Source organism: Aquarana catesbeiana, linkage group LG11 (genome assembly GCF_042186555.1).
Source record: "Aquarana catesbeiana isolate 2022-GZ linkage group LG11, ASM4218655v1, whole genome shotgun sequence".
NCBI lineage: Eukaryota > Metazoa > Chordata > Amphibia > Anura > Ranidae > Aquarana > Aquarana catesbeiana.
In genome coordinates this window covers 231,104,360-231,118,985 of record NC_133334.1, presented here as the reverse complement: position 1 = coordinate 231,118,985, position 14,626 = coordinate 231,104,360, and the positions used below count along the sequence as shown (strand labels likewise).

The 14,626-nt window shown below is 41.0% G+C and overlaps 1 protein-coding gene across 1 annotated transcript in view; it reads left to right on the top strand.

Moving 5' to 3' along the window:
* Window positions 1-14,626, top strand: part of LOC141111742 (5-hydroxytryptamine receptor 3A-like) — a 59,585-nt gene that overhangs the window by 11,486 nt on the left and 33,473 nt on the right. The window contains exons 4-6 of the mRNA XM_073603882.1: window positions 1,862-1,906; window positions 8,028-8,134; window positions 8,556-8,728. Of these exons, the coding sequence (XP_073459983.1) occupies window positions 1,862-1,906; window positions 8,028-8,134; window positions 8,556-8,728 (325 nt within the window). The remainder of the gene's footprint in view (window positions 1-1,861; window positions 1,907-8,027; window positions 8,135-8,555; window positions 8,729-14,626) is intronic.

Genomic DNA, 14,626 nt, shown 5'->3' with positions numbered 1-14,626 from the left:
AACTTCTCTCAGCCAGAAAGACTGTCCTGTCACAGTTAACTGTATGTGAGGAGGCTACCTACATTTATATAGCAGTCTTGTGACTTCTATCAGTGTCTGGTTAAAGCTTGTAGGAGGAGTTTTCATTTTGCTCTGTCCTTTGAGGCTGCAAGACCCCTGACCCTCTGTTTGGACAGTGCGGATTGGCCCTGTGCTGATCACATGCTCCCTCCCAAGAAAAACAAAAACTCTCTAGCAATACTCACCAAACTGAGTGTGTGCAGAGTGACTCCAAAGGCTCTGTTCTATCAGGAGATAGAATGGGGACAGTGGAAGCGGGGAAGGATCAGAGAAGACAGGATCAAACAGCCTTTTACATAATGTGCAGGATTAACCTCTTAGGTTCCACAGTGAGTATAGCAAGCATGCTTTACTGTATATACAAACTGATTTTACTGTAACACTTTAAACATTTCAATTTCTGTCCAATGTCTGCAGCTTTTGCAAAACTAATTGATCCTTTCATGCTACCTATGTATTCATAGTTTAGAATATACAAGTCTACCTGAAGACAGTGACACCTTCATATTACCCTTGTGAGAGGAAGAAAATTGATTGGATACTTCAGCATTATGATCGCTTCACTGGGAGAGTAATAGAACCTGAACTGTGCAGTGTATTGCTGTCTCCCAGGGGCACGCTGGATTATTTGTATCCTGAATATGCAGCGATGGGATTGTATTGAGCCTTCAGCATTGCTGATACTAAATCCAGGATCTAAGTGGTGTTGGCCCTCCTCCCTCTAATGGCTGCTCCCTTAATTAGGAATATTGTTTACTTGCCCCTGCTGAGATATTTAGCTATATCTAATATACTTTCTTATTGCTGATTGAACTTTCTCATGCTACCGTGACTTGCATGATTTTGCATTCCAATTTAAGATAGAGAGACATATTCCCTTCTCTGTCTCATCTGTGAACCTTGGCCGTGTCCTGAGGAAGCCTAACGGTGAAACGTGTAGACATACAAGGGCTCACTGCACAATAATCATAGATGCTATATGTTACATTTGTCATTGTTTTTTAGATATTGTATTTTTCAATAAATTTATATTTTTTATACTGCTATAGCTTCTCCACTGTTTCTTAGCCTAAAAAGTCCGCCTCCCTGGTAATACTCAGTACTACCTTATTATGTATCCTCAATGATTTATGGACGAGGCTTTTTTTGGTGCACTTTCCTCTTTTTTTTTCAGAACCTGAACTGCATCATTAAAGTGACCTTGTCACTATGGTAAAAAAAAAAAATAAACTGAGTGACCCTGTAAAAGAAGAGATTGGTTTGCTTTCTGGCAGGGGAATCAAATCTTCACTTTCTTGAAGAGCTGCTGACATTCAACACTTCTTGGTTTTAGGTTCCTGGCCCCTGTTGGTTCTGTAGTTCCTCCTTCCAGCTGTTACATTTACTACTGTGTCCTGTAGTATTGTAACACCTGGTGGGGGAACCACAGTGCCCAACAGGAGGACCAGATCTCTAACACAACCAAAACCATTACCAGTAGCTTTTCAAGTTTTGAGTTGCCAAAAATATGGGTAGTAAATCTCTTCTTTTAGAGGGTCATTCTGTTTCATTTCTTTTAGCATAGCACTGGGATTGTTTACTGCAGATGTGGATATCTTCAAGTAGTGCAGTGCAGCATGATATGCTTTGTCACCTGTTTGAAAGTATCAGAACTACACTTTTCCTGCTCTCTGCCATAGGGGCATTAATCAAGCACCCTTATTGACACCTATATGTGGGCAACTGAGAGAAGTCATATGTAGAAATAGCAAATGTTTATATGCGGTGTTCCAAACTGAACAGTTTTTCTATATCTTTTTAGGATACAAGCACACAGATTCTGACAACATTTTTATGGTTTACATTGGTAAGAGAACCGTTGATACATTTTTTTTCTCTGCCTAAATACTGTATGCTACAAATATGTTTTGTGATACTTAACATTACATAAGAAAATTATCTTGTCATTTGTAAAAAGTGACAAGCTCCTCAAGGTAACTTTCAAAACACCTTTGGGCCTATATGAATTTAACAGAATGTATTTAAAGTGGAACCAAACTATAACCAAGCACTATAAACTCAAAATGCTATGTAGTTCTTTTTAATACTTAAAGCAAGTTCACCACTCCGTTCATGACTAATGCTTTATTTTTTTGAGAAATTACCCCCCTGGAATTTTACTGTGGCACGCTATGGTTCCCTCCCCTCCCAGAGGCTTCCTATTCCTCTCCTCTTTCTCCCCTCTCTTCTTCCCTTTTTTATTCCCTTGCTTCTATCTACTTAATTCTCTGTTACTGCAACATTGGAGCTTGTAAGCTGATACTAGATGGTCCTCTTTTTTTTTTTTTTTTCTAGCCCTGTGGTACATGGACATGTCCCCGAGGTGCCATATTCGCTATTAGTTCTTCTTTTTCCATCCTCTTTATTGAGGTCCTGATGTTTTGTCCTTAATTTTTTTAGACTTACCCTAGACCAATGGGGACCAATTATGTATATAGGTATTCAGGCCAGCCAGGCTGCTCCATATGTAGGTAAGCCCAAAAAGAGTAAAAACAAATGCATGTGTTGTTGCTTCGGTCTCCCCAGAAAGTTAAGGGTCAAGGCCACCGCATCGAGTCTACAACGTCACTGGAGGCAGCAAAGCAGGACCGAACCGACCACCTGGGACCTCAGTGAAAGGGAGGGTATAATCTGTGCAAAAAAGGAACAAATTAGATCTGTATAGGCATGTAAATTGCCAGCTGGAATGCAGGATTCAAAATAGCCTGCTGAATCAGAATCAGATCCACTCACTCCCACTTTCACAAGATCAGAGAGACATCCTAGAGACATGATGCAGCTGAGCTGCCTAAATGTCAGTACATTAGCATTGATCAATTTTCAAATATACTGTATATACCATAGTGACTCTATAACTAACTTTCACGCAGACTAAATAACATACTGTACACTGATATGGGTTATTTTTACCAAAGAAATATAGCAAACATTTTGGCCTAAATTTATGAAGAAATATTATTTGTTTGCAAAATTTTATAACAGAAACACTTATTTTTTTTCAAAATTTTCAGTATTCTTTTAGTTTATATAGCAAAAAAAAAAAAAAACAGTGGTGAATAAATACTACCAAAAGGCAGCTCTATTTGTGTGAAAAGACTGATAAAAATGTAATTTGCATACAGCATTGCATGGTTGAGCAATTACCAGTTAAAATAGCACAGTACTGAATAGCAAAACATTGTCTGGTCATGAAAACCTTTTGGTGGCTAAGTGGTTAAAACAAGTAAATATACCCAATAAAGATACTACAGATATCACTATCTATAGACCAATATCTCGGATCAACTGTGATCTAAAAATATTCACTAAAATTTTTGCATTGCGGTTTAACTCACTGTGAAGCATTATATACACAACGATCATTTGGGCTTCATCTGATATTGCTAGATGTTAGATGAAATAAGCAGGACCCTAGCCTTAATATCACTTGTCCACTCTTGGTGTGACGTCCCAATTCACAGTGAAGTTATGTTTCTGTTGCTAGATCGCAACAAAAAAATTGATGGCTTATATTTTCTGTGTCCTGGAGACTGTAGGTTTTGATGCCTCCTTTCTGCACATGTTACATGCTTTACATCACACCAAAGCACAAGTATCTATGAAAGACTATTGATTACCATTCAAAGGGGCACTCGACAAGGCTGCCCCTTATCACCTTTATGTCCTGTACACACGGTCGGACATTGATCAGACATTCCGTCAACAAAATCCATGGGTTTTTTCCAACCGATATTGGCTCAAACTTGTCATGCATACACACGGTCACACAAAGTTGTCGGAAAATCCGATTGTTCTGAACACGGTGACGTGAAAAACGTATGTCGGGGCTATAACTGGGGCAGTAGCCAATAGCTTTCATCTCTTAATTTATTCTGAGCATGCATGGCACTTTGTGCGTCGGATTTGTGTACACACGATCGGAATTTCCGACAACGGATTTTGTTGTCGGAAAATTTTATAGCAAGCTCTCAAACTTTGTGTGTCGGAAATTCCTATGGAAAATGTGTGATGGAGCCTACACACGTTCGGAATTTCCGACAACAAGGTCCTATCACACATTTTCCATCGGAAAATCCTATCGTGTGTACAGGGCATTAGTCTTTCCTATAGATATGGAGCCTGTTGACATTGCTATATGCTGTAATCCAAACATACGGGGAATTCTCTGTGGTCAATAAGAGCATAAATGTGCCCTTTTTGCAGATGATGTCCTTATGTACATTTCTTCTCCACAAACGATACCCAACCTACTACAATTACTTCATAGGTTTTTGAAACCGTTGGGCTTGTCATTAGATCAAAATAAAATTGTAGCTTTGAACATTGGCTTACCACAAAACATAGTCAATCTGATAATCTGCTCCATAGCAAATTTGAATTCCAAAGAGCAACCAAGTCTATTCTTTATTTAGGGATTCACTTGACCCCATCTTTGGACACTTTATATTCAGAAAATTACCCATCCCTTTTACACAGGGAATTTTTTCTCAGAGAATAGGTGCAAGGACTCCACCATGCCCCCTAACCCCTTCTTCAACTACCAGAACCCCCCCCCCACTGAACAGCATCAAATGGTGAATGTAGCCAAACAGTGGTAGGGTCTTAAAGGGGCAATAAATATCAGGTGCGCACTGTGTACATAGTGCAGAGTTCAGGAGTGTACTATGTACAGAGTGTAGTGTTCAGTAGTATGCTATTTGCAGAGTTTTGGATTCAGAAGTGCTCTATGTAAGGAGTGCAGAGAGAAGTGTGTTATGTACAGAGTCCACAGTTCAGGAGTGTGCTACGTACAGAGTGCAGAATGCAGGAGTGGCTTTGTACAGAGTGCAGGGTTCAGAGGTGTGCTATGTACAGACTGCAGAGTTCAGGAGTGTGTTATGTACAGAGTGCAAAGTTCAGGAGTGTGCTACGTGCAGAGTTATAGAGTCTGCTACGCACAGGGTCCAGATTTCAGCAGTGCACTATGCACAGAGTGCAGAGTTCAGCAGTGCACTATGTACAGAGTGCAGGGTTCGGGTGTGTGCTATGTACAGAGTGCAGGGTTCAGGAGTGTGCTATGTGCAGAGTTTAGGAGTGTGCTACTTACAGATTGCAGAAATCAGGAGTGTGCTATATACAAAGTGCAGAGTTCAAGATGTGTGCTATGTGTAATAGCACACATCTTGAACTCTGGGGAATTTAAGGATGGAAAAGGATCTAATAGACCACAGGCACAGCAATAGCATTGAATGCCAAGCTGCAGTTAGAAAAGCCAGCAGACTACTATCATGTTTTAAAAAGGTATTTATTCAAGATATAACTATAGTTCTACTACTTTAGAAAACACCAGTTTAGCCTCACCTTAAGCATACTCTTCAGTTTTGCTCACCAATCCTCTTTAGAGAGAGTTTATAGAAGGGCCATTAAATCAATAAGGGGATGGAGGATCTAAATTATGAGGAACAACTGCAAAAACTATTCTTATTTTCCCTGGAGAAAAGTTATTTAAGAGGGAATATGACCACGATATACATATTTATCAATGGTGACTACAGTGTCAGGAAAAAACTGTCTATTATAGGATCTCTGAAGAAGACATAACATGTATTGCTAGAAACATGAAATGCTAGAAGTGATTTAATCTTAAATTGCGTAAAGGGTTTTTACTGTTAGAGCAGTAAGATTGCAGAACTTCCTTCCACAGTACGTGGTTTATTTTGAGAGCATAGTTTACTTTAAAAAAACTTTTGATTACGTTTTTCAGCAAACACAATATACAGGGGTATGGAAATCCATAACGACACACACACTGAAAAAGACCTGTGTCTTTATACAACCTTGCCCTCTATGTAAATATGTAACTATGAAAACACCCACACTTATTTCTCAGAAAGGCAAGCTTGGGTTTTGGGCTAAATGTTTTTCCCTTATATTCACACACAGATCCCAGTTTCTGCATCCATTAATGTTGATAATATTTTTATTACTGCATCCAATTACTTACTCTTGACCTCTGAACTCAATCAATTACGTACTCCTGATCCCTGCACTCTGTATGTAACCTACTCCTGACCACAGCAACCTGTGTGATACTTACTCCTGACCTCTTTACTATGTGCATAACTTTCTCCTGACCTCTGCACTCCATACGTTTTGCACTCCTGACCTCTGCATTGCACACCCCTGACCTGAGCGTTACACACTCTTTACCCAGAGGAAAGTAGGCTCAGGTTTTATTTAACCATACCACTTTCATCCCCTCCCACTGGTGCTGCAATTTGGCCTCACCAGTCATTCGGCATGGTGCACGAGTTGTGCCATGATTAGTCCCATTCTAGCCCTACCCTACCTTTTTTACCAGAACAAAGCTGGCAACCCTAGTCATATGCCTCCACTATACCCTGAAGTGCTGGATATTGCACTGGCTGTGGAAGAAGGTGGGATGTGGGAAAGCTGGCAAGGTAAGTATTGCTGGGCCAGAGCTGCCTTTGCAGAGACTGTCGCTTAGCCCTGAATGGACAAGGTGACAGCATCTCTTTAACCACTTGCCGACCAGTCACCGCAGTTGTACTGCGGCAACATGGCTTGGCTGCGCGAATCGCCGTTATGTTATGTCGTTCCCTCTGGTGGCCACTAGGGCGCATGCGCCCGCAGCTTGCCCCTAGAGCTGATGCGAATGCCCGGTGGTCTCAATGACCGCCGGGCTCCCGCGATTGCTCGTAACACGGTGAGAACCGGGATCTGTGTGTGTAAACGCACAGATCCCGGTTTTCTGAAAGGGAGAAGTGACAGATTGTCTGTTCATACAAATTATGAACAGTGATCTGTCATCTCCCCTAGTCAGTCCCCTCCCCCCTTCAGTTAGAACACACACTAGGGAACACAATTAACCCCTTGATCACCCCCTAGTGTTAACCCCTTCACTGCCAGTGACATTTTTACAGTAATCAATGCATTTTTATAGCACTGATCGCTGTATTAATTCCAATGGTCCCAAAAATGTGTCAAAATTGTCCGATGTGTCCGCCATAATGTCGCAGTCACGATAAAAATCGCAGATCGTCGCCATTATTAGTAAAAAAAAAAAAATTATAAAAATGCTATAAATCTATCTCCTATTTTGTAGGCGCTATAAATTTTGCGCAAACCAATCAATATACGCTTATTGCGATTTTTTTTACCAAAAATATGTAGAAGAATACATATCGGCCTAAACTGAGGAAAAAAATCGTTTTTTTATATATTTTTGGGGGATATTTATTATAGCAAAAAGTAAAAAATAATGCGTTTTTTTTTTCAAAATTGTCGCTCTTTTTTTTGTTTATAGCGCAAAAAATAAAAACCGCAGAGGTGATCAAATACCACAAAAAGAAAGCTCTATTTGTGGGGAAAAAAAGGACATCAATTTTGTTTGGGTACAACGTCCCTTGACCGCGCAATTGTCAGTTAAAGCGATGCAGTGCCAAATCGCAAAAAGTGCTCTGGTCAGGAAGGGGGTAAAATCTTCTAGGGCTGAAGCGGTTAAGTCGGGAAGGAGAAGTTCTACATACAGCAGATTGTACAGAAGGCCCATGCTATATTGCTGGATTAAAGACAAAAACAAACCTTGGCTACCAGTGAGCAGTTCCTTATGGAAATCCTGATTATGTAATACACATTTTGTTTTGCATATAGCACACACAGATACAACCAAGTGTAAATCAATACTTACAGGTGTCAGACTGGAAATAAAGAGGAGCACTGAGATCTAAAGCACATTAAAATGCATTTGTGGGAATATCCAAACCTGCACCGAACAATAATAATAAACTGACCACGGTTGAAATTCATCTTAGGTGATAAGCCCTGGGTTCAAAGCATTATACAAGTTTAATGACTAAAAACTGCTTAAAATACAAATGTATCTTATTCCACCAGAATGATATCAGCTCTTATATTTCATAATGCAGGAATGGAAAAATGAATTTATATCCTGGATTCCAGAAAAGTATTGTGGGATTGAAAGCTTTTTTGGGTCATTTGACATCTGGCAACCAGACATCTATATTTATGAAATGTAAGTCTAAAATGTACATACCGTCTTAACGAGAAGATCCAGATTACAGTGTATTACTTTCAAACAATACAAAAGATTACATATTTACTCTAATATATGTTAGTGAGTAGAATAAGCTAAATCATTATATTACATTTTTATTTGTTTATCTAATATATATGTTAGTGAGTAAAATAAGCTTATATATGCCAGCTTTTGAAGCCTGCGGATCTCTTCTTCAGGTAATTTTCTCTGATGGCTAACATGGTACAACACTCTGCTGCTATCTTGTACATAGTTATATTTTAAATCATGATACAATCTAGATTATTAAGATAAAGCACTTCTATTGCTCAAGGACAGGATGAAGTTTATTGATAAGATAAATTGAAACTTGACTTAAAACTAACTTTTGTTTGATTACATGTGTTTTATTATGCAGGACTGAGGCAGATAACAAGAATACAGTTATTCTGTACCACAGTATTAGTTATACTGGAACCATCAAAGATAGCAAACCATTGCGGATTGTGAGCACCTGCAATCTTAATCTTTTTATGTACCCTTTTGACATCCAGCAGTGTACTCTGTCCTTCTCAACGTTTATTGAGAATAGTAAGTTTCTAAACCTCATAGGTTGCTAATAAGGTTGATTCAATTAGAGAATGTATTAAGTCTGTAACGTTCCCCATGTTGATATAAATAAAACAGTCAATAGTATTCCTGATTATACCTTTATAAATTTCAACTATATAACATAAAAAACTCAACTTTAAATTAAGTAGATATACACCACCATTTTGATTGATAGAGTGATGTGCATCAATTTTTTTGTGCCTCTACACCAAATCTGACTCTCTGTTATCAAGTCAGCTTAGATGCTGCCTGCCTGTATGCTACCTGACCTTGGTGACTGATCCTGTGCCCTGGGAGAACCCATAATTGGTGATCCTGTATTACCTGAATACTCTTCCTCCCATCTCCCCCCCCCATTTACCCATTTACCCTCCTTTTCCCACCCCTCTCTCTCTCCGCCCTCTTTGATTCTCCATCCGTCAGAAACCATGAAATCAGACCAAGACAGAAGTACAGTTAAATCACACTTGTTTAATAATAAAAGTAATAAGAACAAACATAGTCAAAACATAGCCAAAGTTCAGTAATCGGAACGGATAGTCAGCCAAGCCAAAAGTCAGGGATCAAGGGATCAAAGTAGTGGAACAGCAAGCAGGATCTGGAGCCAGAAGAGATGTCAGCAAAGCCAGTCTTGAAACAGGAACGCAGGAGATAGTTTCTTGTGATGTGACCAAGGCAAAGATAGAGCTCCCCTGGACTGGACAGCTTAAGTAGGCAGGACTGATGAGCAGGATCATCAACAGCTGAGTAGCTGTGGAGAGAGATGGGAGCTAGCAATTAGCCAACAGCTGAGTGGCCAGCTCAGAGAAGGAAGGGCTGAGCCCAGCCCTGACAATCCCCCTTACCATCTTCTTCCTCTCTCCTACCTCTCTCTCACTCCCTCTACTTGGTCGTGGCTAAAGTGTTCATTGTCTCAACAGCTGCTGTTAAAGAAGTTGTTCTTAGACTCAGGAAAAGTGATGGCTTTTTGTGTGCAGAAAACCTTATGTAATAAAATAGTATTTTTTTCTAACCACTTGCCCACTGGGCACTTAAACCACTTTCCTAACCAGCCCAATTTTCAGCTTTCGGTGCTTTTACATTTTAAATGACAATTACTCAGTCATGTAACACTGTACCCATATGGCGTTTTTGTCCTTTTTTTTACACAAATAATTGAAAAGAAAAAAGTGGAAAGTTCCCCACGGGGCTTTTTAGCAGCAGATAGGAGTCAAAATTTTTTTTTGTAAAAAATCACAGGTTTTTTATTATTATTTCAAAGGATGGTTAGACACAAAACATATAAAAAATAATTAAAATATGAGCTCTGGTATATACAAAGCGAGACAAATTAGGCTAGGAAAGGTTATTAAGGGTGATACATTGTTACACTTGAAATTGCACTATCTGATGTATGGAAATGCCCCAATGCATTTCGACCTCAAAGGTTATGGTCTTCTTCAGGGGGTCCTTACATTTCTATAAATACATCAAGGGGACAGATTTCAGTATTCTAATTATCATGTAATTTAATAGCCAATACAGTATCATTTATTACGTCTACATTGTTTCGTGTTTGATTAATGTAATCACAGTGTATTTACCCTTTCCGCAAGAAAAGCTCGCTTAACCAGAGACTTCTTTAAAAACCAGATAATCCTCTCAAGTACGATCCCAGACCCACTGAGAGCCTGTCCATGCCCTCAACCCAAGGGGGCGACCCCGATCTGTGAGGCTTACAAGTGGTCACATATTTAACGGCCCCCCAACAGGGAATCAAATGAGCAGGAGCATCTGAAAATTGTAATTATACATAATTAGCATACCGAAGAGGTAAGGGTAGTTTTTTTAGGACATTGTGAGAGGGGATGAATCTTAATGAAATACACGTATTTCCGATACTGCACCCTTTTTTATGACATGCATCTTTTCTAATGGATTACACTCATATGGCCGCCATAAGCGGTAATCACACACACACACACACATGCACCTATTTCCTCTATCTTGCTGACACAATATCATTGTGTCATGCCTTACTGTTTATAACATACCCAGATCATCTGTTGTATGCCTAATACTAAGATGACTGTGGGAACAACACATAATTCACCATCGCAACCAAATAGAAAATGATATACCATGTACGGCGTGACATGGTTTCTCCTATATAGGGATTGGATATAAACTTCTCAACCCCTCTATGGAGAAAAAACCTAGATTAAATACCAAGTTAACATTGAAACAACCCCAGCAGCGCACAGAGGGGGACTCCTTTCATTAAGATTCTCCCCCTTTCACAATGTCCTAAAAAACTACCCTTACCTCTTTGGTATGCTAATTATGTATAATTACAATTTTCAGATGCTCCTGCCCATTTGATTCCCCGTTGGGGGGCCGTTAAACATGTGACCACTTGTAAGCCTCACAGATCGGGGTCGCCCCCTTGGGTTGAGGGCATGGACAGGCTCTTAGTGGGTCCGGGATCGTACTTGAGAGGATTATCTGGTTTTTAAAGAAGTCTCTGGTTAAGCGAGCCTTCCTTGCGGAAAGGGTAAATACACTGTGATTACATAAATCAAAACGAAACAATGTAGACATAATAAATGATACTGTATTGGATATTAAATTACATGATAATTAGAATATTGAAGTCTGTCCTCTTGATGTATTTATAGAAATGTAAGGACCCCCTGAAGAAGACCATAACCTTTGAGGTTGAAATGTATTGGGGCATTTCCATACATCGGATAGTGCAATTTCAAGTGTAACAATGTATCACCCTTGATGTATAACCTTTCCTAGCCTAATTTGTCTCACCTTGTATATATTGGGTGAAATGTGCAGCGCTTATGTGATCATATAAACCATAACAAATAATATGAGTAAAAAAAACGTGAATAATAAATGATGTGCTCAAAAATATTCCAAGCAGTCCTCTATTATTATTATTATTATTATACAGGATTTATATAGCGCCGACAGTTTACGCAGCGCTTTACAACAACATTAGGGCAGACAGTACACGTACAATACAATTCAATACAGGAGGAATCAGAGGGCCCTGCTCGTTAGAGCTTACAATCTAGGAGGGAGGGTCAAGTTATACAAAAGGGTAATAGCTGTGGGGGATGAGCTAATGGAGAAAATAATGCAGTTGTTAGATGGAGGCAGGATAGGCTTCTCTGAAGAGGAAAGTCTTCAGGGATCGCCTAAAAGTGGATAAATTTGGAGACAGTCTGACAGATTGGGGTAGGGAATTCCAGAGGATGGGTGAGGCTCGGGAGAAGTCCTGGAGGCGGATATGGGAGGAGGTGATGAGGGAGCTAGAGAGCAGGAGATCTTGGGAGGAACGGAGATGGCGTTTAGGTTGGTATTTTGAGACTAGGTTAGTGATGTAGCTGGGGGCAGAGTTGTGGATGGCTTTGTAACTTATTGTTAGTATTTTGAATTTAATTCGTTGGGCGAGTGGTAGCCAATGGAGGGATTGGCAGAGAGGGGTAGCAGACACTGATCGGTTTGTAAGGTGGATGAGTCTGGCAGCAGCATTCATGATGGACTGAAGGGGGGATAGTCTATTTAAAGGTAAGCCAATGAGGAGTGAGTTGCAGTAGTCAAGGCGAGAGATAACCAGGGAGTGAATCAGGAGCTTTGTAGTTTCACTGGTTAGAAAGGGACGTAGTTTAGAGATGTTGCGGAGGTTGAGGCGGCAAGCTTTGGAAAGTGATTGGATGTGGGGCTGAAAGGAGAGTTCAGAATCTAGGATAACACCTAGCACCCTGACATGTGGGGACGGGTGGATGGTTTTGCCATTGCTCTTCACAGAGAAGTCAGGGGAAGAGGCACGTGGGGGAGGAAATATTATAAGCTCGGTTTTGGACAAGTTGAGTTTGAGGAAGTGGTGTGACATCCATACAGATATGTCGGTTAGTAAGTTAGTGATGCGTGAGGAGACTGATGGAGTGAGTTGAGGGGTGGAGAGATAGATTTGTGTGTCATCAGCATAGAAATGATATTGAAAGCCATGAGAGGCTATCAGCTGACCCAGGGAAGAGGTGTAGATTGAAAATAAAAGAGGTCCAAGAACAGAACCTTGGGGGACCCCGACAGAGAAGGGAAGAGGAGTGGAGGAAGTAGAATTGTAAGTGACACTGAAGGTGCGTTGGGATAGGTAGGATGAGAACCACTGAAGAGCACAGTCACGGAGACCGATGGAGTGAAGTTTTTTGAGGAGGAGGGGGTGGTCAACCGTGTCAAAGGCAGCTGAAAGATCCAGAAGTAGGAGTACAGAATAGTGTCCGTTGGTTTTTGCAGTTAGTAGGTCATTTGTGAGTTTTAAAAGAGCAGTTTCTGTGGAGTGTTGAGGGCGAAATCCAGATTGAAGGGGATCAAGAAGGTTGTTTTTAATGAGGTGGTCACTCAGTTGGTTGTAAACCAGGCGTTCAAGGAGTTTAGAGGAAAAGGGGAGCAAGGAGATAGGGCGTAGGTTATTAAGATTGGTAGGGTCCAAGGATGGTTTTTTGAGTATGGGAGTGACCAGTGCATGTTTTAGAGCATCGGGGAAGACGCCAGAGGTGAGGGAGAGATTGAAGATGTGGGTTAGAGAGTGTAGGATGGGGTCAGAGGGTGACCGTAGCATTTGAGAGGGAACAGGGTCCAGGGGACAGGTAGTTAGGTGGGCGATAGAAAGGAGTTTAGCAACTTCGTCTGGAGTAGTAGATTTGAATAGAGGTAGTGTCAGTTGTATCTGTTGACATGGGGTCTTAGCTGGGGGAGATACCTGTAGAGTGGAGATTTCATCACGGATTGTATCAATCTTGTTTTTGAAGTGATTAGCTATTTCCTGGGCAGTGAGTAAATCAGTGGGGGGAGGCAGTGGAGGACAAAGTAGAGAGTTGAAGGTAGAGAAGAGTTTACGGGAATTGGATGAGAAGGTATTAATAAGAGTTGTAAAATAGGTTTGCTTGGCAGTGTGGAGGAAAGAATAGTATTTTTGGAGGGCAGATTTGTATTGGTTGAAGTCTTTGAGAGACTTAGTCTTGTGCCACAGACGCTCAAGAGCACGACTACGTTTTTTGAGAATTTTAGTGTCATCTGTTTGCCAGGGTTGTAGGGGTCGAGGCCTGATTCTGCGTGTAGTGAGGGGAGCGAGCTTGTCCAGGGTGGAGGACAGAGATTTATTGTAGATGGATATGGCTTGGTTGGGGCAGGACAGGGGGGAGATTTTGTCATAGAGGTGGTCGGTAGCAGAGTAGAGGAGAGAGGAGTTGAAGTTGCGAAAGTTTCTACGGGTGACGGTTAGGCGATTGGAGGGAAAGGTGGTGGAAGACAGGGGGAGAGAGAAACTAATAAGGTGGTGGTCGGACAGAGGAAAAGGATTGTTTGAGAAGTTGCATGGAGTGCATAGGTAAGAGAATACAAGGTCAAGGGTGTTGCCATCAGAGTGAGTAGAAGCCTGTACCCATTGCTTCAGGTCAAATGAAGAGGTTAGACTAAGAAGTTTAGAAGTAGCAGGAATGTTTGTATTAGCAGGGATGTTGAAATCACCGAGAAGGATTGTGGGAATTTCCGAAGAGAGAAAGTAGGGTAGCCAGGCAGAAAACTCATCAAGGAAAGTCGATAATGGTCCAGGGGGCCGGTAGATCACAGCAATTCTTAGGGAAGTGGGAGAGAATAGACGTATACAGTGGGCTTCGAATGATGAGAGTGAAAAAGAGGGAGGAGGGTGAATAACCTGGAAGGTGCTCTGGGGGGATAGGAGGAATCCCACTCCACCTCCCTTGCGTCCATTAGGCCTGGGGGAGTGAGTCCAGTGAAGGCCACCCTGGGAGAGGGAAGCAGGAGAAGGGGTGTCATATTCGTGGAGCCAGGTTTCTGTGAGAGCAAGTAGATTAAAGG